Source organism: Amia ocellicauda, chromosome 6, assembly GCF_036373705.1.
Source record: "Amia ocellicauda isolate fAmiCal2 chromosome 6, fAmiCal2.hap1, whole genome shotgun sequence".
NCBI lineage: Eukaryota > Metazoa > Chordata > Actinopteri > Amiiformes > Amiidae > Amia > Amia ocellicauda.
In genome coordinates, this window is record NC_089855.1 from 14,965,933 (window position 1) to 14,993,868 (window position 27,936).

Sequence of the window (27,936 nt, forward strand, 5' to 3'; positions counted from 1 at the left end):
CAAATTAGTTACAATTAGCTCTCAATGGCTGCTTGAATCACTTTTTATTTTCACTTATTTTGGGGGACTCTACTACATCATATGACATTATCATGTAAGAGAAAGATTATAAACTGCCATTTTAGCCAAAAGTATGTGAGTCTTATTTGACCATTCTTTACTGTTCAAGCTCTGTCACGTTTCTTGGGGAGTGCTGATAGATAGCAATCTTCAAGTTATGGCTCTGACTTGCCCACTCAAGGACATTTGCCTTGTTTTGAAATGTAGTACCCAACAGAGGGAACCTACAGGTGGAGGCCACTTAATTTGTGTGATTGGGTCCACCTGATTTAATTTAGGATTGCTATTACAAGGGTGGTGGACACTTATCCAACCAAGATATTTCTGTTTTTGTTTGTAAGCAAATTTCTATTTTTTTCACTTAAAATTTGTGGTGTAGGATGTGTAGATAAATGAAAACAACAACAACAATATGAATGCATTTAAATTCCCAGCTATAAGGCAACAAAAGATGAACATTTTGGGGTGTAGACATTCTGTGTACCAGCTGTTATATAATATCAAGAGTGGGGTCATTCATTTTGTGTAGCTTGGCCCAGGAGTGCATCCAGAAAGGATTTGTGTGTGTGTGTGTGTGTGTGTGTGTATGTGTGATTTAACCCACCACAACATGAACAAGTTGCTGCTGAAAGACTTCTTTAGCTTACTGATGGCAAAGCTGGCCGAGATGCTGGCAGACCCTTACTTACTTATTCAGGAGCCTGGAGGTGTGGCTTTCCCTGACCCCGGAAAAAATGTTGGGAAGGCAGGGCTAGGAGGCCTGACAGAGCCCCAGTCAGCCTGCACCAGTGAGGGGGATGAATGTGAGTGGAAGAGGGGGAGCAGGACAGTCCCAGAATACCAGGAGCAGTGGAGTAGGCAGGGAGGGCAGAAGAACATCCCAACTTCCTGACTTCTGTGGCTGGTGTGAGTGGTGTGCAGAGACTACACACCACTGGGCGGCCTGCCCTCACAGAGAGACAGACTGGTGTGGCGGTTGTGAGAAGTTTGGACATGACTGTTAGAAGTGACCAAACACCCAAAATCCAGCCACATATGCTGCCCTGTTGCAGTACCAGCACCCAGAGTAAAATAAACCCCTGCTGTTCTGCAATGTGGGGGGAGGATCAAGGGCTGTCCCCTCAGTGAGGAAGAGTAGTTTCCATCCTGGCCTGCCAAGCTGCTAAGCCCAGAGGTGCAGGAGCAGCCACAAATGGCCCTGCTGCCTGAAACTGGAAAACAAGGACAGACAGAGAAGATGGCCACCCCTCACATAAGGAAGGAGCGACATGTGGGCGGCAGAGTATGACCCTTGAAGGGTGTTGGTCATCTCCCTGTTTGGCCCACCTGCCTGCCCCTATTGTCTTTTAGGGTTGGTGGTGTCTTCTTGTGGGGAAGGTAGTGTGACAGGGTGAGCTCCCCCCTGCCACAAGGACTTGCTGTGCTGGTCTGGGAGGCTTAATTGACTGATTGGCAGGCATGAGAATGCAGCACATGTATGGTTGGCCAATCAATCCTCAACACTACAGAAGAGAACAGTGGAGTAGAGTGAGAACAGAGCGACTGTGAGAGAAGAGTAAATAAATGTTCCTGAGAAATTCAGTTTTGGTAATTCATACCCATGTGCTAGTGGTTTGCTTTGTGTTTATTTAAATAAAAAGTATATTTATGAATAATTTAATTGTTTCTGCCTCCTGGGTGCCTGCTCACAATAAATGTGTAAAAAAACAAAAAATAAATCAAGGATACATGATCTGAGGTCCGAAGACATAAAACAATGCATGTTTTTTTTTTTTATATGAAGTTTCTTAGTATGATAATGAAGCAATTTAAAGTTACACCAATATCTCCTCGCCATGTCAATCACGGAAGAAGTTATGAATTATAGGAGTCCAAATTGGGTTCAGAACTTTAACTTTAAACTTTACGACTGTAAACATTAAAAAAAAATGTACAAAATGTCATTAAGAATCATCTAAGAAAACCAACAAATAATCACAACAAAACATCATAAATTTAAGAATAAAATGCATTTATCACAAAGAAAAAGGTGAGTTTTCCTCCTTCTCTACTAAGACAAAGGCAGTAAGCAGTAAGCTTATTCTATGAATTGCTGTGATTATTATGTGACAACCCCATGTAAGTATTCATTGTATCACTCAGTCCATGATCGGATTCTTAAAAAATGACTGCAGCAGCTATAGGCAGAGAAACTGTCTCACAATAGTTACAAAACACTCAGATAGATGACAAATACATGTCGATCTTGGTAAACAGACAATGATTGTTACTCTTATAACATTGAATGTAAAAACTCATACTACTCATACTGCTGCTTCCCATTTCAGTTTTTCTGATCTAATTATTGTCTTTTTTCTGTTTGGTTGATAGGCTCATCCAGTAATATCACCCCCCGTTCCTTGTCATCCTTTTCTTTATCAACATACACCCCTACCATTGCTTTTACCACCGACTTACCTACTACTACTGAATCTCCAACTACCACCAACAACTCTACTATTGCCACTGCTACCAACACCTCCATTACCACCGACACCCCCACCCCCACCACCACGACCACCAACAACTCTACTATTGCCACTGCTACCAGCGCCTCCACTATCACCCACCCCCACACCCCCATCGCCTCTACCACTACCAACTCTGCTATTGCCACTACTACTGATGGCCCCACTACAACCAACTCTATTACCTGTACTACCATCGTCCCCACTAACACCTCCACCCACTCTACCACCACCAACTCTACTATTGCCACTGCTACAGATGGCCTCACTACCATCCCCACCCCTTCTACAACCATCAGCTTTACTATTACCACTTCTACTGTAGTCCCCACTACCACCCCCACCCCCTCTACCTCCAACAACTCTGCTATTACCACTGCTACCGAAACCCCCACTGCCACCCCCACCCCCACCAACTTTGCTATTGCCAGTACTACCGATGGCCCCACTACCACCCCCACCCCCACTACCACCCCCAACTCTGCTATTGCCACTACTACAGATGACCAAACTACCACCCCCACCCCCTCTACCTCCAACAACTCTGCTATTACCACTGCTACCGAAACCCCCACTGCCACCACCAACCCCTCTACCACCCCCACCCCCAAATCTACTATTGCCACTACTGCCAATGGCACCACTACCACCCCCAACTCTGCTATTGACACTACTACAGATGGCCAAACTACCACCCCCACCTCCTCTACCTCCACCAACTCTGCTATTACCACTGCTACCGAAACCCCCACTGCCACCCCCACCCCCACCAACTTTGCTATTGCCAGTACTACCGATGGCCCCACTACCACCCCCACCCCCACTACCACCCCCAACTCTGCTATTGCCACTACTACCGATGACCAAACTACCAACCCCACCCCCTCTACCTCCAACAACTTTGCTATTACCACTGCTACCGAAACCCCCACTGCCACCCCCACCCCCTCTAGCACCACCACCAACTTTGCTATTGCCAGTACTACCGATGGCCCCACTACCACCCCCAACTCTGCTATTGCCACTACTACCGATGGTACCACTACCACCCCCAACTCTCCTATTGCCACTACTACCGATGACCAAACTACCACCCCCACCCCCTCTACCTCCAACAACTCTGCTATTACCACTGCTACCGAAACCCCCACTGCCACCACCAACCCCTCTACCACCCCCACCCCCAACTCTGCTATTGACACTACTACAGATGGCCAAACTACCACCCCCACCCCCTCTACCTCCAACAACTCTGCTATTACCACTGCTACCGAAACCCCCACTGCCACCACCAACCCCTCTACCACCCCCACCCCCAACTCTGCTATTGACACTACTACAGATGGCCAAACTACCACCTCCACCAACTCTGCTATTACCACTGCTACCGTAACCCCCACTGCCACCCCCACCCCCTCTAACACCACCAACTCTGCTATTGCGAATACTACCGATGGTACCACTACCACCCCCAACTCTGCTATTGACACTACTACCTATGGCCAAACTACCACCCCCACCTCCTCTACCACCAACAACTCTGCTATTACCACTGCTACTGAAACCCCCACTGCTACCCCCACCCCCTCTGCCACCCACAACTCTACTATTGCCACTACTGCCGATGGCCCCACTACCACCCCCACCCCCACTACCACCCCCAACTCTGCTATTGCTACTACTACCGATGGCACCACTACCACCCCCAACTCTCCTATTGCCACTACTACCGATGACCAAACTACCACCCCCACCCCCTCTACCTCCAACAACTCTGCTATTACCACTGCTACCGAAACCCCCACTACCACCACCAACCCCTCTACCACCCTCACCCCCAAATCTACTATTGTCACTACTGCCGATGGCACCACTACCACCCCCAACTCTGCTATTGACACTACTACAGATGGCCAAACTACCACCCCCACCTCCTCTACCTCCACCAACTCTGCTATTACCACTGCTACTGAAACCCCCACTGCTACCCCCACCCCCTCTGCCACCCACAACTCTACTATTGCCACTACTGCCGATGGCACCACTACCACCCCCAACTCTGCTATTGACACTACGACCTATGGCCAAACTACCAACCCCACCTCCTCTACCACCACCAACTCTGCTATTACCACTGCTACCGAAACCCCCACTGCCACCCCCACCTCCACTACCACCATCTCCAGTGCCACCAATGCTTCTACTACCACTGACACTCCAAATACCACCAATGCCCCCACAACCAGCAACATTGCCACTACAACTGTTGGTGAGCATTTTAATTATATATTTGTGTGTGACCTAGAAATAACATTACAAAAATGTATTGAACACAGTGATCAGTGATCTAGTCAATAATAACAGTATATGCCTTTGAGAAGTATACTTTAATTAACAATATTTATTAAACTCAATTAATAATATTGTTTCAATTGAAGGGTTCCACTGCCAATACTTTTGCAAATGTGTTTGTGCATGTTTGTATATCCTTATACTGAACAAGCAGACAACTGGCCAAACAAACAAACACATAATGAAAGGATGATGATCCTGCCCCAAGAGAATTATTGTCTGATTTGACAGTCAATGAGGATACAGAACAAGCTACAATCCCATCTCTGCTCAGTCAGCAAATGTAACATCTGGCAGACACTTACAGTCTCACATACAAGTGTATTAACATTAAACGTGGTATTGTTATAAAATAAAATAAAGTTATTTAAAGCTCATTTGCCTACTGAAAACTAACTCCTATACCAATTAAATGTCCAGGTGTGCCTCAAGTGTTTGAGACTCCTCCCCTCCACTACATGAACTTTCAGATGAATATAATTTTGTTTAATGTTTAACAGAATTTCACTGAATGGCTCTGTCAATGTTTTCCAAGGATACAATTTGTTTAACATGTCCGCAACAAGACACTGCAGTTCTCGAGTTTTCATAGGAGTTGTATTTGGCATAATCACTGCTGCACTTTGGGGGTCTTGTTTCTGGCAACTTTATGAAAGGTTCGTGCCAGGTAAGGATCAGAGTGTTGGGGTTGTTGTCCAGTTTACAGTTTAACTACTAGTATAAAGGAGTCATGCTTTTCGATTGTTTGGTGTGGTTTAAACAAACATAACAAAAATATTGCACTGATTGAGACATTTCTGAACACTAGTGGCAGGTGTGCGAATTCTAGTATGGTTAGAAATACAAAGGAGCTTTGTTCAGTTATACATTGTTTTAGTCATACTGATTAATAACTCATTTTCAGTTACTCTGACCACTTTTCAACAGCTCTTACTTCTAAGTGTCAGACATTGTTGTTAGTAATATTGGGAAATACCTAAAGAGATCATAACCCATAGCATATCTGGGCTGTGTAATGTACAATAAATGTGTATTTATGTAAATCATGGGTAAATGTAAACCGTTTATGCAAAATCTTGCTGGCCAGTAACAAGTTTTTCCAGTTTTTTCCCCCTAATTCTTGTTATTTATTTGTTTTGTTAATAGCTTCATATGTGACTACCACAACTGTGTCTACTATTAGTACTACAACCCCCACCACTCCATCTCCATCAACCCCTTTCACAACTACAGCCGCTCCTCCTACTTTTCCTTCAACATCTTCTACCACTGTGTCCCCATCCACTGTGTCCCCCAATCCTTCCTGTGAGAACAATGGGACGTACCAAAATGGAATGTGTGTGTGTCCTGATGAATGGAATGGGGATAGGTGTCAGATGCGTGAGTATATGAATTAATTTACAAACAATTTAATTTAAATCTGTAATTTAGTTTTGATTTAATAATAGCTGCAATAATTATGTGATTGCACTGATATAAAGACCTATATCCTGCTTTGTTTGTTGTTGCATCTGCTCTTTTAGTATATTTTATATGTACACTACTGTGCAAAAGTTTTTGGCAGGTGTGACAAAATGCTGGATCAACTCAGCATCAATTTTTCTAGGTACACTTGCAAACAGTCTTTGAAGGAACTCGGCAGGTAGGTTGGCCCAAACATCTTGGAGAACTAACCACAGTTCTTCTGTGGATTTAGGCAGCCTCAGTTGCTTCTCTCTCGTCATGTAATCCCAGACAGACTCGATGATGTTGAGATCAGGGCTCTGTGGGGGCCATACCAACACTTCCAGGACTCCTTGTTCTTCTTTATACTGAAGATAGTTCTTAATGACTTGCGCTGTATGTTTGGGGTCATTGTTATGCTGCAGAATAAATTTGGGGCCAATCAGATGCCTCTCTGATGGTATTGCATGATGGATAAGTATCTGCTTGTACTTCTCAGCATTGAGGAGACCATTAATTCTGACCAAATCTGCAACTTCATTTGCAGAAATGTAGCCCCAAACTTAAAGGAACCTCCACCATGCTTCACTGTTGCCTGCAGACACTCATTCGTGTACCGCTCTCCAGCCCTTCGGTGAACAAACTGCCTTCTGCTACAGCCAGATATTTAAAATTTTGATTCATCAGTCCAGAGCACCTGCTGCCATTCGTCTGCACCCCAATTCCTGTGTTTTCATGCATAGTTGAGTCACTTGGCCTTGTGGCCATGTCGGAGGTATGGCTTTTTGGCCGCAAGTCTTCCATGAAGGCCACTTCTGACCAGACTTCTCCGGACAGTAGGTGGGTGTACCAGGTTCCACTGTTTTCTGCCAATTCTGAGCTGATGGCACTGCTGGACATCTTCCGATTGTGAAGGGAAGTAAGCATGTTGTGTCTTTCATCTCCTGCAGTAAGTTTCCTTGGCCGACCACTGCGTCTAAGGTCCTCAGCGTTGCCTGTTTCTTTGTGCTTCTTCAAAAGAGATTGGACAGCACATCTGGAAACCCCTGTCTGAATCGAAATTTCTGAGACCTTGCCGATGCTCTATAACTACCTTTTGTCTTGTTGCTGTGCGCAGTCTTGCCATGGTGTCTGACTTTTGACAGTAAACTGTCTTCAGCAACCTCACGTTGTTAGCTGAGTTTGGCTGTTCCTCACCCAGTTTTATTCCTCCTACACAGCTGTTTCTGTTTCAGTTAATGATTGTGTTTCAACCTACATATTGAATTGATGCTCATTAGCACCTGTTTGGTATAATTGTTTAATCAAACACCTGACTATATGCCTACAAAATCCCTGATTTTGTGCAAGTGTACCTAGAAGGCAAAGGGTGGTCACACCAAATATGGATTTGATTTAGATTTTTCTTCTGTTCACTCACTTTGAATTTAGTTAATTGATAAATATAATCTATTAACATGTCTATTTTTGAAAGCATTCATACATTCCAGCATTTTTTCACACCTGCCTAAAACTTTTTCACAGTACTGTATATCAATCACCCAGTAAATATTGAAAATAATTTAGTCCAATGAAAAATGTAAATATTCAGATTTGACCTTGAGACACTTTAAAATTGTAGTGACAAGCAAATCAGTTTTAAACCTCATGCTGAATGAATTGCACCCTTACATCTAATTAAAGGCAGAGAGAAAGTGTGTGAGAGATAAAATTACACTACAAATCTTAGGTTATTGGATGTTTTCACGTAATACGGCAAAGACTGAATTTATATATATCATTCCGTCCAGCTTTTTTCTGCAACAGCAGCACAGCCCAATCTCCCAGTGGGAATGTCAGTTTTGATAGAATTCTGATTGGCTTGTCTGGCTACTCCAAGGAGACGTGTCTTAATGGACCCAATGGTATGTGTGTTCCCCTGAACAGATATTTCTCCATTATCAGGTAGTTTATAGAACAGTGATCTACTACCTGTAGACTTTGGATTACACCAACACTCATAAATGCTGGAACTATTTAGTTACACACATGCATGGTGTAATGTGACAGAGCATATATTTACATATATCTTAGCAATACCCAGATAAAGAGTTATAATTTTGTTACACAAAGTGATACAGAATTGAAGAAAAGAGACACAAATCCTTTATTAAATTATATTGGGCATTATTTTCAAACTTTTTTTGAGGGGATGGTGGGACACAAAAGAAAAAACCAGCAAGAATTAACTTCTCCATTTTCACTATCTTGAAAAAACAGTCTGTCCCCATAAATAGCTCTCTATGCTGTGTACCATATCAAAGGGCACAGTACTGTGAACTATGCACCTTTGAACTATGCAGTATCTGAACTGGGGATCTCTGCTTTAATGCTGTATTTATAATCTGTTTTAGCTGGTATTCCTAAGGCATCTCGCAGGTGTACAAATGACACTGGAGGTTTGCAGTTAAGTGCGCCCAGATTTGTGAGTTGTGATACGAACCTGAACAACCTTGCAGATCAGGTAAACTGTCTGAATCCTCCTCAGCCTGGCGTATGAACAATTCAGAAAAGAGACTTCAGTTGCAGCCTTACCATTTGACTAGTTCACAATAAATATTCATATTCATAACTAAAGGAGGTATGCCTCTAAATTAATCTAGAATTGCTACATTCACTACAAGCAGTACACTGTGTCTTTATAGACCAGATAAATGCTCTTGTACTTGTACTTACTTTCGTGCCATTCCTTGTGGTTCAGTGTTATTTATGGTATAATAGTTTTCATAGAGGTTCCAAAACCACAATGTTTCGGTACACATTTGAAATGCTAGGGCAAGCAGCATCTGTATTTGTTACATGCTCTTCAGAATTTTCATATTTAGTTATTAAGGAAAAGACTAATTTCTGACATCTGCATGTTGTCATTGTTAATCAAAAGTGGTCTTATGAGAGCTATGTATGAGAAGGACAGTAGTGGCAGTATTCTCCTAGTTTGCATTTGCTGGTAATCTATTTAGACTGTTCCAAGCTGTACCTACTTTAAAACTGCTATCAGAATGTAGGTAGTATCTGAATAACTAACTTACAGATACATCCAAGCACGTACAAATATAAGATATGAAAACCATTAAAGAGGCTTGATCAGAGTTTTAAATAGTGTGATTGGGTGCTGCCTAATTTGTCACATGTTACAACAATAGCTGCATATTCCTAATTAATTCATGTTTGAATACCACATTCATGTTTTAATCTATTTTACTCCACATGACCTTTATAGGAATTTACAAAATGGACATTTCAAACCATTGTTGACTGTAATGCATCACTCTTTTACAGTCTAGACCAATATTTACAATCAACGTGACTATAAACCTAGTTCTGGCATCAGAGCATTTATATTATAAAGCTACATCGTAACAGTTTGTTTACTTATGATAATGATTTCTGTTTAAGGAACCATGGGCATTCCTATAAACATTTATTTATTTTATTTTATTTTCCTTTTTCTTGATAATAGTTTATGGTTTACTACTCTGATTGATTTAATGTACAAATACCCCCCCAAACAGATTAACAACAACACAAATGTTGAAGAATTACTGCAGATCGCCAGCAACACTCAGATTTTGACCTCACAGCCTGAGAGATTAACTGCTAAGAACATCTCCAGTGCAGCGGAGATTGCCCGACGGTTTCTGGAATTCCGCACTGCGAACTTCCATGAGGTAATAATAATGGTGCAGCACACAAAAATGTATCATACATGGCCATGTTCCAAGTTTTTGACCTTCAGTCTGCCACATGGACTTTTATCCATGATCATTATAATTCTTTAATTTAGAATTAACCTGAAAATCATGTAAAATAATGTAGGTTTGAGCAAAGTACACTGTCCCTGTATTAGAGTAAAATATTTGATCTGCACAATTTTCTTCTCAATTGTCATTATTTTAATTTGGCAACCAATCAAAGTAAGAAGCTTACATAATGGCTATTCTGCAATTTAAAAATATGTTATTGAACTATTCATATATTAATAATATACATTTAATATTTATATATAATAGTTAATATATTTCCTTATTTATTCTTGATGTAACTGCTAATCGGTTAAGTGCTGGTGCCCTGAGAAACAGTGTTAGATAGTATATTGTGTTATGTACAGTAGCCAGTTACATTTATTTAATTTGCTTGATTTAGGAGATAGCAGTTGCTGCGGTCACCACTATTAGCCAACTACTGAATGCAAGTGATGCAGAGTATTCTTCAGACAACAGTGAAGTGGTTAACAGGTAAACTATGGTCTGGGACTGAATAAGAATTAAGCAAGCTACCAATAACATCACATCTGTTACATTTTTAAAACAAACATTGACAAATTCACAATCTGTTCAAAATCATCAGACGTCATGTAATTTAGTTTACTTTAAGACTTATTCTCATTTTTAGGAACAGTAATGACATATGCAATCAGATATTTTCTAACACTGAAATGTTAAAACCGCATATATTGCTCTTATGTTTTGCAAGTCACCCTGGACAAGGGTGTCTGCTAATAAATAAATAAATAAATAAATAAAATCATGTTTAATACAATTACATTTATTGACAATAAACCATAGCTCCTCATCACACTTATGAGGATGTTGCAGCTTGTATTTCACCATCCCAAGTCACAAAACCCTCTGTTTGCACTGCATGTCTTTTGGTAGCAATTACACAGGCATGTTGAAGTCGAGCAGTAGCTCTGTGCACATTGCATCCAACCTCTAGTCTTTGTTGTCTTGTGTCTGTAATGTAGCAGAATACAGGAAAAAGTGTATTTCTTGTTTTGAACTCATCCTAATAAAGGTAGTTAAACTAGAATCCAGTGCAGGATTTATACATATACATACTTACTTTTCTAGTCAGCAAACTGGACATGCTGCTATTGATTAAATTATATGTGCTATGTGATTGTGAGGCAGATTAATAATTATCTGACTGAAATTTAAGTATCCTGTGTGTCAAGTCATATACCAAAAAGGTACATCACGTGTCAATGCTGCCATCTTGTGTCCATCTTCAGAAGAGTACTGTATTGTGAACTGTTTTATGGAGGGCATATTACAAATGTTAATATACAATCTAAATAGCACTATGTGCTATACATTTTGCACAGAACAGGCACTGTATATATTTGACATAATATAACAAATGGTTATAATTATGCCTTCTCAGATGTGGTTTCAGCTGCATGAAATTAGATTAAAAGTATCTCTGCAAAATTACAATGAGGTCAGGACACTGCTGTTACAGGCACTTGAAGCTGGCTCTTGAAGCACATATCTAAACAGTATCTAGAGTCATTAAAATGGTTGAAGCAACATATCTGTGAGCATAGAAATATAAATCACACATTACTAAAAGACAACCATTGGAGCGTAATTTGTAATTGGTACACAGATCTAGTGAACTATAAAACACATTCTTCATGATAACAAAGGAATATATACGTTATTATTATGTAATGTGGGCTTTAAGCGCTCTTAGTCTTACTACTGTACAAAGGGATTCAAAACTAACATTTGATATGCATTTTCTACCAGGATATATTCATGTTCTCCTCTGTCTTCTTTCCTAACATTACACTCTCTTGTTTTCACTGTTTCATCTCCTTCATAATATTGTCTTCATTCCCCTCAGCTTAACAGAGACTTTGGAGAATTTCACTCTTTACCAAAATAACATCTCACAAGTGGTGCAGCCAAACCTGGCTTTGGAGTCTGTGAACATAATCAAGGGCTCCACACAGGGGGTACAGTTCACTGCACTGGCAAGTAAGTGACACAGCACAGATACTGCCTGCTTTTGACACTAATTTTCATTGCTTTGATGTGTGTGAATATTAGTCCAACAAAGTCAGCAGCATAAGAATATCAACGCCCCTAAATATAAAGTCCCACATTAATTCCATTAATGTAAACTTCACCTTTACAATGCAAAACATTACGGCAGTCAGCATGACTCTGTGCCAGGGCACCAGATGCTCAGGTGGGGAACAGGAATGACACGCAGTGCATCCTGGAATGCCACCTGGCACTGTCACAGCCTCTTGCTATCTCCATTGCTCCTTTTCTTGCAGGTAATTCTAGCACTTTGGTGTCCAAACGCATTCAAGTTGACAGAAATGCTTCCCAGTTGACAGTTGACAACTCAAGCGCAGCTGAAGTCCGGATTTTTATAAATGTTTCTACAGGCAAGTTAACAGGAAAAGAAAAAAAAAAGTCTTATTATTAAGACAACAGAACTTTATATTTTCATAGTGAGTTTTCACCTCAGCAGAGGATTTCAAAGCATTTACAAATTATGACCCCAGATGGAACAATTAGATGGTGAATTGCAGAAGTCACTCCTTTTGTCACAGCCATTATGTGCCATGCTCCACATGTAACAAACAGTTACATCATTAAAACACCTAGGCAACTCAAGGGGAACAGTTTTGAATTTAATCAGCAGGGTGCATTTTGCATAGGCCATACTTTGTTAAGCTAAATATAGCTCCATGTGTCTCAGAGATATGGCAATGAAATGTGAATGTATAGTAATATTTTGAACACAAAAGAGGTGATTGTGAGTTAACACTTATCTCTCTCCTGTGCAGGTGTAAAAACGGATGGGCAGATTGGCTTTGTACTTTACCAAAATGATAAATTCTTTAGGTCCAGAGCACACAGAGGCAATCTAGTCTCAACCAGGAGAGTGATCTCTGGAAACATCAGGGGAGGAATGCTTAATGTGGTTGAACTTCTCTTTGGCCAGCAAGTACGTCTCCCTTTTTTCATCTGTTCTGAGACAATATCATTCCTGAACCAGAGGGAGGCATTTCACTTTTTATTAGTGTTATTTTCCTTTTGGAATACCTAAATGAGACCCTAAAAATATCTGTGATCAACAGTCAGATTTATGTGTTCCTTTTGTTAAAGAATGTCAATTAAATAAAGCAGTTAGTTTAGTGGGAATTTTGTTACTAAGTTTTGCACAAATAAGCACTCTTAGGCTCCGTCAAGAAAACAGGGACTATACAATATTTTTTCCTTCTGACTATTTGTACACCAGACTTTGGAGAGCAGAATTAGCTGTTTTCAGCTGCCTTTCTTACAACCCTTTGTGGTGGTTCAATGCTGTAATATGCTGTTTGTACAGGTTGTTCCCAATTTCAACCTGCATGACTATTCCTGTGTGTTCTGGAACTACAGTACTACAGACTGGAGCACAAATGGCTGCTCCAAAGGAAAAGATCCATTTGGGTATCTGAAATGCCAGTGCAATCACACCACTAATTTTGCTGTGCTAATGGTAAGAACATTTGTATCTCTTTGACTGTTGATTCACACAAAAACATAACTTGAAAGGCTTTTGTCAAATATTACACAGTACACAGTACTCACTGTAATGGTACTATGGGCAGCAGTGTGGAGTAGTAGTTAGGGCTCTGGCTCTGGAGTGGATGGTTGTAGGTTTAATCCCAGGTGGGAGACATTACTGTTGCAGTTGTATAAATGGGTAATTGTATGTATAAAATAATGTGATATATTGTAAGTTGCCCTGGATCATGATGTCTGCTAAGAGATGTATTGTATTCAGTATCTTAGAAGTCTTGGCTGTATTCTCCTTTGGTTAAATGTTGATATCATCTTGACTATCATGAATCTGTTGAGCATGTTTAATTATATATTTCTGTAGACCTTCAGACAGAATTACACCTATTCAAAGCCACTGGAAGTGATATCATATGTGGGATGTGGACTATCCATGGCGGGACTGTCTCTAACTATTTTGTACCAGATTGTAACTAGGTAAGAACTCTACCCCCTAACTTTTCCATTTATTAAACTACATTACTTAATAATATCTCAATTTCCATTATAAATAATCTATAACACATATTTTTCTTATTATAAAATATACATTACTTTTTATCAAGTTGACTACAGTAATCTGTACAGTTACCTGTCCTAAGCATTGCAGCCGATACATATGGTATCAACCATTGAATGGACATTATCAACCATATTTAGTCCCATTTGAATGGGGTAGTAGGTACCTGCTGTGCCTACTAGCATGCATAGCAGGTCGTTATCAACCATTGAATGGTTGATCATTATTCGTAGTGTAATACTAATACCAAAGAGCCTCTCTTTCAACTTTGCTTATACCACGTATTTCATTGGGCTATACGGAGGGGCAGAATTGCATTAAAAAGTTTGTGCATGTATATATATATATATATATATATATATATAGAGAGAGAGAGAGAGAGAGAGAGAGAGAGAGAGAGAGAGAGAGACATATAAACACATTAAATAATATGTATGTATGTAGGCTATTATTATTATTATTATTATTATTATTATTATTATTATTATTATTATTATTATTATTATTCGTCTATCTACCTGAATTGTTTAAGCTTACTGCATTTTTGCTGCATTGGAGAAAAGTTAAATACTTTTTTCTGTAGTCCTCACATAGATACCTGATCCTATTTTAAATAATAGCCTACTGTATGTGTAATAATGCATTGGAAGAACGAAAGCACAATGAAAATACAAAACATACCGTGGTTGCATTGAAGCAGCTAGTAGAACCATCCCCAATGTAGATTCCACCTGCATCAACGCCTCAGCCGCATTTAACTACCTGGAGCCAAGCACCTGAATTGAGACTAGGCTGTCAACGCTGACAAGAAGCAATCCCGCCCCCCACCAATAACTGTGCCTTGACATGGCTGCCCTGTCACAGAATTAATTAATACCTGACTCATCATTACATCTCTGTGATTTACTTGTGAAACAGATGTGGATTAACCATGCTAATTGCAGCTTTTAAGACAAGGAGGGACACCTAAATTAGGGTCAGTAGATCAGTAGTAGGCAGCACTGTCGATAGAGGCCAAGTAAATATAAATACATGAAGAGATTCCATTCAAATAAAGCTCTACCAACACATAAGACTTAAGTGAGAATAATTTTCAGATGATGTTTCCTTTGTTTTCTCAGGAAGACACGTAAAACAACCCCCACGGTACTCTTGGTGAGCGTCTGCATGTCTATGCTGATGTTTAATATAGTCTTCATTGCTGGAATCTCTAACACAAATCAAGAGACTCAGATCAGGACGAACAGCACTGAGAACGTCTTGCCAAACTCAGACATTTACATTGAGCCGGACAAGGGGCCATGCACAGCTGTAGCAGCCCTGCTACACTTCTTCTTGCTGGCCAGCTTCACCTGGGCACTGCTCTATGCTGTCCAGGTGTACATGATCCTAGTCAACGTCTTCAGCCAGCCTCCCCAGCACTTCGGCTTGATCACAATAGCAGTCGGCTGGGGTAAGTTAAAACATGTTTCCCTTTGCACTTTCTACAGGGCAACAGGAAACCGAGGGTCTGTGTTCAAAAACATTTGTATTATTAGCTGATATTAAAATGACAAATCTCTCTTATTGAAAAAAAAAAAAAAACAGTATTAATTAATAAAAAATGACAAATCCTTTGTATAATAAGATTGGTCATGAAACATTCCTTTATTGGCAGACTATAGTGCTTTGTCAGTATTGTTACTCTGGAATGTAGTATCTAAGTATTACTTTATGCATTTCATAAAAGACAAAATGTTGCTACTGCTTATAAAAAGAAAACATATTTCACCAGGTTTTCCTGCAGTGGTGGTGGCTATAACATTAGCAGTTCTGTATCGTGTGGAGAACCCATTAGATTATCGCCAGGAGGAGTTGTGAGTACACTGGATGCATTTCAGTAAACAAATTATTGCTTTACATTTTGTTGTATAAAATTAAACTACATCATTTTAAGACCTGCTGTATATGAAGATGATGCTGATGATTATGGTCATTTAGTAGGTGCTTTTATCCAAGATTACTTTATATATCTATCTAAGCTACAATACACTATATATACACAACATTACAAGGGGTTACAACTTGTTAAAAAAAAAAAATAATAATAATACATCTAGCGACACAATTCAGATAACAACTTCAAGCCATATACAGTATAGTAGTTTTCTATGCCAGTGAAATGGTGCACAAGTAAGGGAGTTAAAACAAATCAGAAAACATCACAGTCTGAATTTTTCTCATAATTTAGGCCTGCTACTCAGATGTCTCCACTGCACTTTATATATTTTCAGCTGCTGGCTGGCTGCACTGGATAGAGAGGGGAAGTTTGACTTCAAAAAGCCGATGTTGTGGGCATTTCTTCTTCCTGTGGCCTTAATCCTAATATTCAACATGGTGCTGCTGGTGCGTGTAACACTGGAATTGTGCAGCAGTAACCCTAATTTAAACAGGTACTGAATTGTTTCAAGGATACTGATAATAAAGGAACTAGTATTAGACTATTTGTTTCACATAAATGTAGGCTTCAATGTTAATCGATTGACTGAAGAGAGATATTCAGGTGATTATACGCTTTCTATTTTTCTTCTCTCTGTGTTCATATGAATCAATGCTGTAGTTAGCAGAACAAATTAACAATTCAAAAGCATCTCAAGAGTGACCAAATACAGTTGATAATTTATTTGTAGAAGAACTATGTTGTGCCTTATTGAAAAGGAATAACATTTGGTCTATCTGGAAACCCAGTAGGCAAGATGTTTTATTTGACTAATTTGACACTGTTCAGTATATATAAAGGCATCTCTCCTTTTCCAGCACTAAGAAGAATTCTTACCTGAAGAAATTCCTCAGCAGCCTTTCTGTTGCCGTTGTGCTGGGAGTATCCTGGGTACTGGGCTATCTCTTACTGATAGACCATGACCAGTCCTCGGTTGTCTTCAGCTATATATTCTGCATTTTAAACTCCACCCAGGTCTGTTGACATCGACTAATTGTCTACACTGACTTATTTTTGAGGAATAGATATGTAAATGTACTTTATATTAAAACTATATTCAAATATATATTCACCTTAACAGAATAATAAAACAGTTATTTTGTTCTGGCAATATCTGCAAAATCACAAGCACATAGATAATTATAGATACTACTACTACTACTACTACTATTACTACTACTACTACTACTACTACTACTACTACTACTACTACTACTACTACTAATAATAATAATAATAATAATATCTATCATCTATGGTGCTTTTGATTTTGCAGATAGTGCTGGATTATTATTATTATTATTATTATTATTATTATTATTAGTAGTAGTAGTAGTATTATAAGAAGAAACAGAAAATACTTGGTTGTTTAAAACTGTTTCTTACTTTCTCCACAGGGGCTTCAGATATTTATTTTGTTCACTGTTCGAACATCATTGTTCAAGAAGAAGGTATCAGAGATTATAAACTCCACCAGTGGTCCCGAAATATACCTACGCTCAAAGACTTTCAAGCTGATGAGTTTCAAACGTCATAACCACAAGGAAACATACCGACCAACAGAAGAATTTTTAACTAGCAGATCCTCATTCTCCAGTTCTTAAAAAGTGTGTCAGTTGCTCTGTAACCCTCAGGGCTCAACTCTGTTGTGTCTCTAGGACTCTCATACAGCTGCTGTTATTTATTCACCACATTATCCTAAATACACCAGTTACTTGTTGTCTCTTTAATACCCACTATCAGCATTTCATTACATCTGAAACAAGTCCTCTTTAATATGGCTTCACTTTTGTTTTTTAGCTTCCCCCTCAAAACAAAACCTTATATTCTGGTTACCTCTTCTGCACAAACAAAGATAGGATTCCTTCCCCCAAAACTAGTCACTTTTTCATACTCACTAATACACTAATTCAATTAACTAATAATTAGCTCCAAACCATAATCAAACATTTTTCTTTGTGGAAAAACACCTCCTCGAGGGCACTTGTGTGTGGTGGGGGGGCACCCTTTGGGGCAGGAGGGCAAGGGCTTAAACCCCCCTAGTGCACATCACTGATTGTAAGGGTATTTTGATGCTGTTACACCTATATCTGTTGCAACTGTATTTATCAATTAAACTGTTTGCTGTAAGTCACAAATGAACATAGGAAAGTGATTTGTCATTTATTTCTGAAACTTGACCTGAGTTGTTGTGGGAATATGTTTGACCACTATAGTAAAGCCAAACCGTGCTGACTTAATTGTGACATACATTGAAATTATTTACCAAATCACACCAATACAATGCATTTTTTGTTTTGTATTTCTAACACCTATCTATGAAACTACTAAGAAGCTAATGACACAATACATCTAATTCAATATATTCTTGTAATTTAGCAGTTGATTCCCCTGAGTGGTTCAGCACTCCTGTAATTTTGCATTTTATATTACTGTTTCTTTACACTGCTTGCTCTTACATTGCTAGTACTGCTGTTGTTTATTTGTGATTTCCCCTATTCCCCTTCCCTTTACCTCTTACCTGACTTCAGCACATCTTGTCTGCACTTGTTAGCTATTAGAACTAGGATGTACAACTTGTGTTTTATATTACCTGAATATTTTACCAATACACTGCTGTAACTTTCAAAATGTAATTGTACTATGCTTGATTTATAGTTTTTTACTGTATTTTCATTTCACGTTTGCATTGCTCTTGTGTCCTGTAAGTCACCCTGGATAAGGTTGTCTGTCAAGAAATAAACAAACAAACACACAAACAAATAAATACATACACATATTCAATAGATATTGAATAATAATAATAATAATAATAATAATAATAATAATAATAATAATAATAATGAAAATGTACTTGTTTTATCACTATTGCATTACTATATTTTACTAAGTTAGTTCTTTAGTAAGTATTCTACTCATCCGTGTGTGTATTTTATTATTTCCTGTAAGAAGTATTATTAAACAGCATATCAAAAAAGATCAATCTCGTCTAGCTGTTCATTAACTGTGTGACTCTGCTTCCATTACTGTCACTAAATCTATTGCTTTGGAGTCTGGGAGTCTATAGTGTGCAGTGCGCCTGCGCGGACGTTGTTTGCCACGTCCAGGTCGACTGGAAAGGTTTCCTGTTGTGAGGATCTTGAGAGTGGGCCCTCTATAACACCAATACCCACATCGGGATTCAACACCCTAAGTCACAGGTAAGCAAATCACGGGCCTTTAAATACACAAAGTATATTTATTTGTGTGTGCTATTTTAAAAGAGCAGCACGGTAGCTGAGCCCGAAGTGAGCAACAGGGTCAATACCAAACCTTTCATTTGATTTAAAGTGTGATGTGGCATATCTAGGGTGCTGTCACTTTTTACAAACCCTAACGCGGTACACAATTCCTACTTTCCCGACTGTGCACAATGTTCTCCGTTAACTTGTGAAATGACGTGTTCCCTGCTCGTTGTATGAAGCTGTAAAACAGTTTTCACCTGCCGCCGGTGAGATAACGAAAGCTTGGGAAACTATTTCGCAGGAAGTCGTTTTTCTGTTCTTGTTGCGTTTGCGACGTGTGTTGTCTACGGGGGTGACTATTTGGCAGACGCGCATATCCTGTAGTGACAAAGGGAAAAAGGGCCTGTTTCGCTGTTGTCAGAGAAGACACATATGATTTGTTTTTCACACACCCTGATCTTGTCTAAGCAGATTGACACGTTGGGAAATATATCGTTACGCGAATTATGATCTGTAGGTAGTTTTTAATACTCTGGGTTTCAACATCTACAATCTAAAATGACACAAGATGAGGCCATCCCTGAAATACAAGTCAGGATTAGCAATGTGGCTAAATTGTGCACAGATCGGACTCAGTGCTGGAGACTTTGGTTTCAGATATTTATGTGAAATGTGTTTAGCTCATAATCATTTAATTTTCAATCTCTAGTTTCCTGTTGAACTCGGCTAACTTTAAATCTATCCATTGTAGTTTTCACTCAGTGCAACTATTTTAATAAACTGATATGCATTAAATGTGAAGTGATTAAAAACAAACAGGGGGGTACATAGCCTTTTTGAAATGTTGAATGGATGTGCATGGACTTGCATGGTTCCTCCCTCTCCTCTTACCATCTCATAAAGTATATTGTTTGTAAAGATTAAGCAAAGTGCTTCAAAGTGAGTATCGCCAGATAAACTGTGCTTACTTTTTCTTTCTCACCACTTTATTATTTGCATTAGACGTATCATATACATTTAGTTTAAACGTTTAATAATAGTATATGTTTTATTTATTACAATTGGATCATAGTATTTTGGAAGCCAGGTAGCCCATCACATGAAACTACCTCAAATTATAAGTGGTAGTGAAATAGGTTGTGCAGTATCCTGAAGCTCCTTAAATCTTTGGGCACGTCATACTGTATAGCTGTCGACCATCACTGTCCAAACTGTTAATTTGCATTAAATATAATAAGGATGTTTATCATATAATCATTTTTTTGTACTACTGCTTTTGCTACCAAGCAGAGTTGATGATTTTTATTTTATTTTTTTTAACTGGAATTTAGATAGAGGGTATCTGATGACAAGGCTTTGAAGGGGAAGCAATTTATTTTCCCTTAATGCATATTAATGTGGTGAAAGGCAGTGAGATAAGACCAGCAAGCTTTTAATGCTTTGAGTCTCATTTAATTTAATGCATCTTAAGAACCCCACCCTTTCTGGCAGGGCAGAAGCCCTTTTTGAGCAGACTGTAATTTCTTCCCATCAGAAATAATAATTTGGTGTTGATTATCCGGACTGTTATTTCCATGTCTTATCCTCTCTCCATGATATTAGGCTTGACCTGTTTGAACAAGATATTTTATGTATTTGGATAAATTATTGGAAATAACCTAAAATGTACCATTTTGTGGCCAGTGATACATTGATGATACTCATCTAGTGTTCATGAATCAGATGAGGTAATCGGCAAATTAAATTGACTTCACCTCATCCAGCCCAAATAAGAAATTACTTGTATGCTAGATGTGAATAATAGCCAAGACTTTGGGGTACATTTTTACAACTTCCATTAACATTTTCCAAATATAGAATTATTTTTGTCAGTGGTATAATTGAAACGGCACTGTAGACCGTTTAGAAATGCTACTGACATCAAGGGAACACAGTACTAATTATTTAGTTTTTTGTTTGTTTTTTCTTCAATAACTTCACTCGCTTAACTTCAGATTCTTGTCTAGACGCAAATCAGGCCAGTGCATTTTCTGAATCGTATTGGGAAAGCATTGTTCCCTTTGTACATTCACTGAGGGCACGAATGTGGCATTAAACTCCTTCATACAGTTATGTCTTTTGCAGACACGAAGATGGTAGTGCAGTGGTTAACACTGCAGAACCTTGATTGTGGGCTGATTTGTGAGGAGTACAGAATGACCTAGATTAAGAGCTGGAGCGATAGTCCACAGCAAATGCATGCAAATAATACATATCAATGTTGCTGATTGTCTTTACTGTGTGTTATCATCACTGTCCTCTTGTGGGTGAAGGGAAACAACAAGACAGACAGAAAGGAAGATAATCAATTATTCAAAGCATTTTCATTGTACTAGGGGACAGATACAAAACTCAGATTTCACAGTGCTGCCTTCACTTTTCTTTTTCTGTTCATTTTCATGTCTTACAGTTAACAAGGCTAGACCCATTATCGTTGCTAACCCCAACTTTATGATTTAACAGCTGGTGACACAGATCTCTGTGACACGTTGACAGAAATGCAAGAACCACACTGTGTGCTGCTTGAAATTAATATGCAGTACATATCTCCTCAATCAAGCATTTTCTCTTGGTCATTTATTTTGTATATGACATGAACATCGTATGGCAAAGTTGGTATCTTATCTTAATGCAGACAAAATCCCAACAAGAAAAACATCAGATTGAACCCACCCTGATGCCAGCATTTAAAAAAATGTACGTATTTCAGCACAGACCTAACTTTATGAATGGTTTTATCGGTGCAAAAATAATTAACTTATTTGCTTTTCTCCTCTTTCAGGCATGCACTCAGTTTTTAAGGATAAGATTTAAGATGCTGTAAAATGATTTTAAAAATAAGTTATTGCCTTTTAGGAGCCTGTTGGATATGAAATTAAGAGGATTTTTTTTTGTGTGTGTGTGTGTAAATCTGGTGATTTGATCTTAAAGCCCTGACACTAAAATTTTACCCATGATGCCATGCAACATGAAAAGAAAAGCTGTGTGGATACACTTTGCATGTTCTGCTGCACATAACCGGTTTTAGTTTATAGAGCAGTTTATTTGCACCCAGGCAAATATGTCAACTAGAATTGACAGTTGTAGAATTGGAAAGAAATGCATGAAGATGCTTACTTTGGAAGGATTTTAATTTAATATATAGGCCTATTTGATCATTATAAATGCTGGCTTAAAGATATTTTAATGTGTTAATGCATTTAAATGTGAAAGTTTGAGGCCTTGTGTGCCAGATATTTACCAGCCTTTTCACAATCTAGTATTTACACATTCATAAAGATTTTGTACTGTTATTTATCATGCCAGAAAGGTATAGATTATCTTCATTACATTAATGTACCCAATACTACCTGTTGTTAAAAGGTTTCCTTAATGAAAACTCATGTGAGCTCCAGAATGCTTACAGAATGTTTTTATTTAGTTTTTTCTCTTTCCATAATTCCATAATTACAACCTGTTCCCCAGAAATGAGCCACATTAATTGGACATTGGGTGTATATACTGTGCAGCTGTATCGGTGACCTGATTATAAAGGCAGACATTTTGCTTAAATTCTTGTCACCGTGTGTTTCAGTTTAACATTTGAACTTGTTTTGTTTAGCAGATTTTTCTGTAAGGCTTCATTCATGATCTGTCATCAGCCTTAGTCACCTGCTACATAATGTAGGCTACCTGTTATAAAATCAGTGAAAACAACCTAGTGAAGAGGCTGATGTAGGTGAAATATACACTGCCACCTCATCCTTTATCTCCTAAACTTTGGACTACCTGCCTTTGTACACAAATTGTCTCGCCATTCTGTATGAAGATTACACGTACACATTATAGTACATGAGAGTAGTTTCATTGAATCATTGTCATACTGTTCAGGGTTTAGGTGCTGTGGTGTAGTGCTGGGTTTGGGTGTGTAAATGCTCACTGGTATCATGTTGGTATTAATGTTGAAATAGTTGCAGTTGGACTACAATACAATCTTCTTGAAGAAATCAAGAACCAACACAAAAGTAATCCAAAACCTTGTGCTTTGAGGTGACTTTGAAAGCGCAGTTTCTGATTGTTTTCCTTTCTTCTACAGGTACATGTGACACAGTTCTTCAGCATATTTTGCTGTTTGTGTTTTGTAGGTGTGAAGGCAGCCGGAAGAGGGGAGCACCATGAACGGGCAGCTGGACCTCAGTGGGAAGCTGATCATCAAGGCTCAGCTAGGTGACGATATCCGCCGCATCCCCATCCACAATGAGGACATCACCTACGACGAGCTGGTGCTCATGATGCAGAGGGTGTTCAGAGGGAAGCTGCAGAGCAGTGATGAGGTCACCATCAAGTACAAAGATGAAGGTAGTCCCCTCACTCTCCCCACCTGCTTTTACACTCTATACCACAGCACAACTTTGACCTAGCTGCCCATCGCAAAGCACACACCTTTTCAAAGCCACTTTCTACTGCTTATACATCATAACACCATGTTTGTCAAAACACCATAGGGTACAAGTCCTGCAATTTTCAATTCATGGCTGGATTACTGTTTTTTCCAATGTTCAAAGCTGTATGTGGATGTTAGTGGCATAGCTACAATAAGGCATTCTGCATTTAATAATCAATAGCTAGACAGCAGAAATAAAACCAGTGTGGGTAAATCTGAAACAAGATTTGAAAAATTAAAGCCCCAAATGTGCTTGGGTACTTACCAAAGGTCAGATTTGATAATTTTCTTCACAGAACCAACATCACTCAGTATCTTCTACATAAAAAAAGATGTCTACATTTTCTGATGTATTTGTTTTTGATTCTTGCAGATGACGACTTAATCACAATTTTTGACAGCTCTGACCTCTCCTTTGCCATTCAATGCAGTAGAATACTGAAGCTCACTCTTTTTGGTAAGTCAACATTTGCAACATTTCGTGTGTGATATACCTGAATTGGCCACTTGATGGCGCTCTAACTCCGTTGCAAGCAGCGTACATGAAATATCCAGCCTAATTGCTTCCATCCGATATAAGTTAATTCATTTACATTTGGAAATTTCTCCTCACACCCCCCTGGTCACCCTGTTCCACATTAGTTTTTGGGGTTTTGAAAGTCAACTGGTCACAAATAGCATCCTTTTGCAACATACCATTGACTAAGATGTTTTGTGTTTAGAGTAAATTCCTATATTCCTCCTGTAAATGTTTTGTAAATCAGCTGAAGTTCTGATATCTTATTTTCCTATATATTCTGACAGAAGAACCAATGCCTGCAAGGTTCTTAAAATTGATCTAAAATAATTCAGATATTAATTATTAATCATCAAATTGAATCCAGTCCTGTAGCATTCCTATAGCACCCACCACTCAACTTCCCAGACCCTAAATCTTTGGATTTAAGTGATATGGTTTGATTAATGTTTCTTGTTTATTTGGCCTGAACACTGAACATTGCTGGTAAGGAAAGCAGTGACAGCAAACCCCTCTTTCTGTGCTCTTACACAGCTGTTTATTTCTGCGTAAATGGAAAACACACCCACAAGACAATTCCCCACTGGGGTCATCTTGTTTGATCTGTAGAAAGCAATATCTGACTCGAAACATCACTTCACAACAGAAGTTGCTTTTGTTTTAGGAAGGCATCTATGCTGCATTTGTTTGTACTCCATAAACACAACTTCAAATAGATTCTAGTTGTCATAATAAAGTAGTGACACGTGAGCCTGAGCCCTATTTGCCTTTCATGCTGAGAAATGCACTATAGAAAGGCAAAACTGGCCACTTGAACAAACAACCACCAAAAAAAACCAAACAGCTGTATCCTTATAAGTTAAATGTGTGTTCATTTGTCATGTTGGCCGTCCAAGAAAAGTATAAAAATAGCCAATGAGAGAGAATCCATTGAGGCTATTAAGGTGGTGTCTTATCTCGAGGAGTGAAGAGCCCTCTTAAGCAGTGAGCAGTTACCCTCCCAATATTGCTTATTTGAGGCTGTAGGATTTGTATACTGTTCATGATAAATCATCATTGCTGAACTTGTTTGTTAAGAGACCATTTGGGAGAGGAAGTAGACTCTTTTCATAACGTGGTTTAAAGCGGGATCTGGAGGCCGAAACCTCTTCTGAGTTTTAAAACGGCTCAGCCAGCCAGGTTTTATGAGGTTGTTCCTATTAAATTGACTTGTATATGCAGTTATTATTTCTCTCCAATAAGAACTAAAACAAAACAAAAAATGAATCAGAACCTGTAGGGCAGGTTTAATTATCCCTCTTTCCATTACATTCTGTTCCATTCTCACCAAAGTCTGTCCATCCTCTATGACTGGAAGAAACTGGAAATCTACTGCATATGTGAAAGGTTTATTTTTGATTTCCTGTTTTTATGACTCTCTTTTTGTCACTTGAGCCAAAATGCCACTTTACTTCCCAACATTGAAATCCAAACCCCTGGGGTTGCGGTTGATCGTGGTGACTGCAGCCTAGTTCTGATTGGACACTAACTGTCATCCCAAATAGCCGTTTCATCGGGTGCATTGTGGCACTGTGAGCAAGGAGAGGCCAAGAGTTAATGCCCATGGATAAGTTTGGGGTTCTGGGGGGTAAATCAGGGGGGATCAGACAGATAAAATGCACTTCATTTAGATGAAGTTGTATGAGCTCTCTGTAGCACTATAAATTCATGTAAAATTGAATAGGAAAATTGTGCTAACATAGAACTGCTTTAACTGGTGAACCTCTTTGAATCTGGCTCAATACACACTAACTACAAGGCTCTTAATTTGTACTGTAACCCAAGAAACCATTAACCCCCTCTTCTATAGGCTGTTCCACTCAACTGAGATATGCTACCTAATATTGCTTGAATTACTTCTCAGTTTCAATTTGTGCATTGCGGAATGATTGAAGATTAATTGCAGACCTTATTCATTAATAGAATTTTAATGTAATTATATTAGCAACATTAAATGCATGCAATATGATTGCCTTGACTAAATCTGTAAGGGATATTAATTCTCAATTGCTAATGTGTGTCCTGTTGCCACTGCTGTTCTAAGGAGATACAAAAATATATATGATGTGTCTAAGCTTCTGAGTGATATTTGACTATATATATGAGAAATTTTAGTGCTCTGTGTAATCAACAATTAAAAATGTAATGTACATTTTCTAATTAAATGTTACCTCTCTGGTTGATTCCCTTTTTGTTTTCATGTTTAAATTCTGATTTGGATCAGGATAGGACCACACAGTAGGACCATCAGAAAACCTCACTCACAGTAGAGCCTTTGATGTTTTATGTTAGACGAGAGTGAGTAAGTGAAATGGAGAATTGGCTGCAGTGTGTTCATTTTTCATCCTTAATAAAATATTGTATGTCGGTTACACACCTTCCATTCAGGCAAGGACTATTGACTCTTGGCAATATTTAAGCATGGAATATTTACATAGCCATCACTGTTTGTGATCAACTGATACTGTGTAAGTATTTCTGTTAATGTAAATTCATTCATTTTAAAATCTCTCTTTATAGATCTGTTATCGGGTTTCCTTTTATGGTTGTGTTTTTCAAGGCCTGTTCTGTGTCTCATACATACAAACACGTCTGTAAATTAGAATGACTGTGCTTACATAAATTAATTTTAACAGCATATTCATAGCGAGTTTTCCAAAATATATTTGCCTGAGAAATCTTATTCCATACTCAAACCAAAAGTTAAACTTGTGCAAGTTTTCTATCTGTTAGCAGCGGTTTTCACATTCATAATCATTACAAATGGGAGTCTCAGAACTGTTTTTCGGTGTCACAATTGTATTTGTTTATACAATTAAATGTACCCTTTCTTGCTATCTAAGCATAGGTATTAGCAAAGAAAGATGATGTGCTTACATGCTGGCTGTAACTCCCAGCCTTCTGAACTTTTTGTAATAGTTACTTTCAGTTTTAGGATTTTTTTACCGTAAGAAACGCCCCCTTATTCCCTCATATGGCTTCCTTCTCTGTGCTATAAGAGAAAAGTAATTCCCTAACTGGAATACAGGCATTTCAGGTGTTAGTCATGGAAAATGTATAATTTATTCCCATAAATGAGGATCTGATCATTTCAGTCTAGAGAATGAGTGAATAGAAGTGCCATTCTAAATCACAACTGAATGTCTCTAGGGTCAGGTAGTGTCATGTCAGTGTATTTTCACAGAGCATTTTGTCTTTGGTTTTTATATGGATTTTTCAAAACACAGTTGCACAGGGATGGGAAAATGTATAAAGAGGTAGCAGGGTCAACACATTTGGCATTATATTTACACATTATGTATACATTGCCAAAGCTGTTTACGAAACATACCTGTCATTTTACTCACAGTTTCACATTCTGATTGATTCAACAAATCTCGGAAGATATCAAAGGGCAGACCAGTGTGTGTCAGAGGAAGAAAAGAATGGAATGACTTCAGTTTTTTACTATT

The 27,936-nt window shown here is 38.7% G+C and overlaps 2 protein-coding genes across 4 annotated transcripts in view; both read left to right on the forward strand.

Annotated features, from left to right (window-relative positions):
• The first annotated feature begins 670 nt into the window (after positions 1-670).
• adgrg7.1 (adhesion G protein-coupled receptor G7, tandem duplicate 1) lies at positions 671-18,384 on the forward strand. Its single transcript, XM_066707592.1, has 18 exons — positions 671-914; positions 1,411-1,437; positions 2,431-4,836; positions 6,066-6,299; positions 8,153-8,266; positions 8,756-8,865; positions 9,914-10,069; positions 10,545-10,636; positions 12,030-12,163; positions 12,469-12,582; positions 12,988-13,148; positions 13,530-13,682; positions 14,070-14,182; positions 15,386-15,717; positions 16,039-16,120; positions 16,538-16,696; positions 17,061-17,217; positions 17,640-18,384. The coding sequence occupies exons 1-18, from the start codon at positions 671-673 to the stop codon at positions 17,844-17,846; spliced, it is 4,995 nt and encodes a 1,664-aa protein (XP_066563689.1). The 3' UTR covers positions 17,847-18,384.
• Positions 18,385-19,305: 921 nt separating this feature from the next.
• The window catches only part of tfg (trafficking from ER to golgi regulator), a 45,526-nt gene continuing 36,895 nt past the window's right edge, over positions 19,306-27,936 (forward strand). For all 3 annotated transcript variants that reach the window (XM_066706244.1, XM_066706245.1, XM_066706246.1), the window contains exons 1-3: positions 19,306-19,442; positions 23,630-23,843; positions 24,302-24,385. In XM_066706244.1, coding sequence (XP_066562341.1) covers positions 23,660-23,843; positions 24,302-24,385 — 268 coding nt within the window. In that variant the 5' untranslated portion in view covers positions 19,306-19,442; positions 23,630-23,659. The remainder of the gene's footprint in view (positions 19,443-23,629; positions 23,844-24,301; positions 24,386-27,936) is intronic.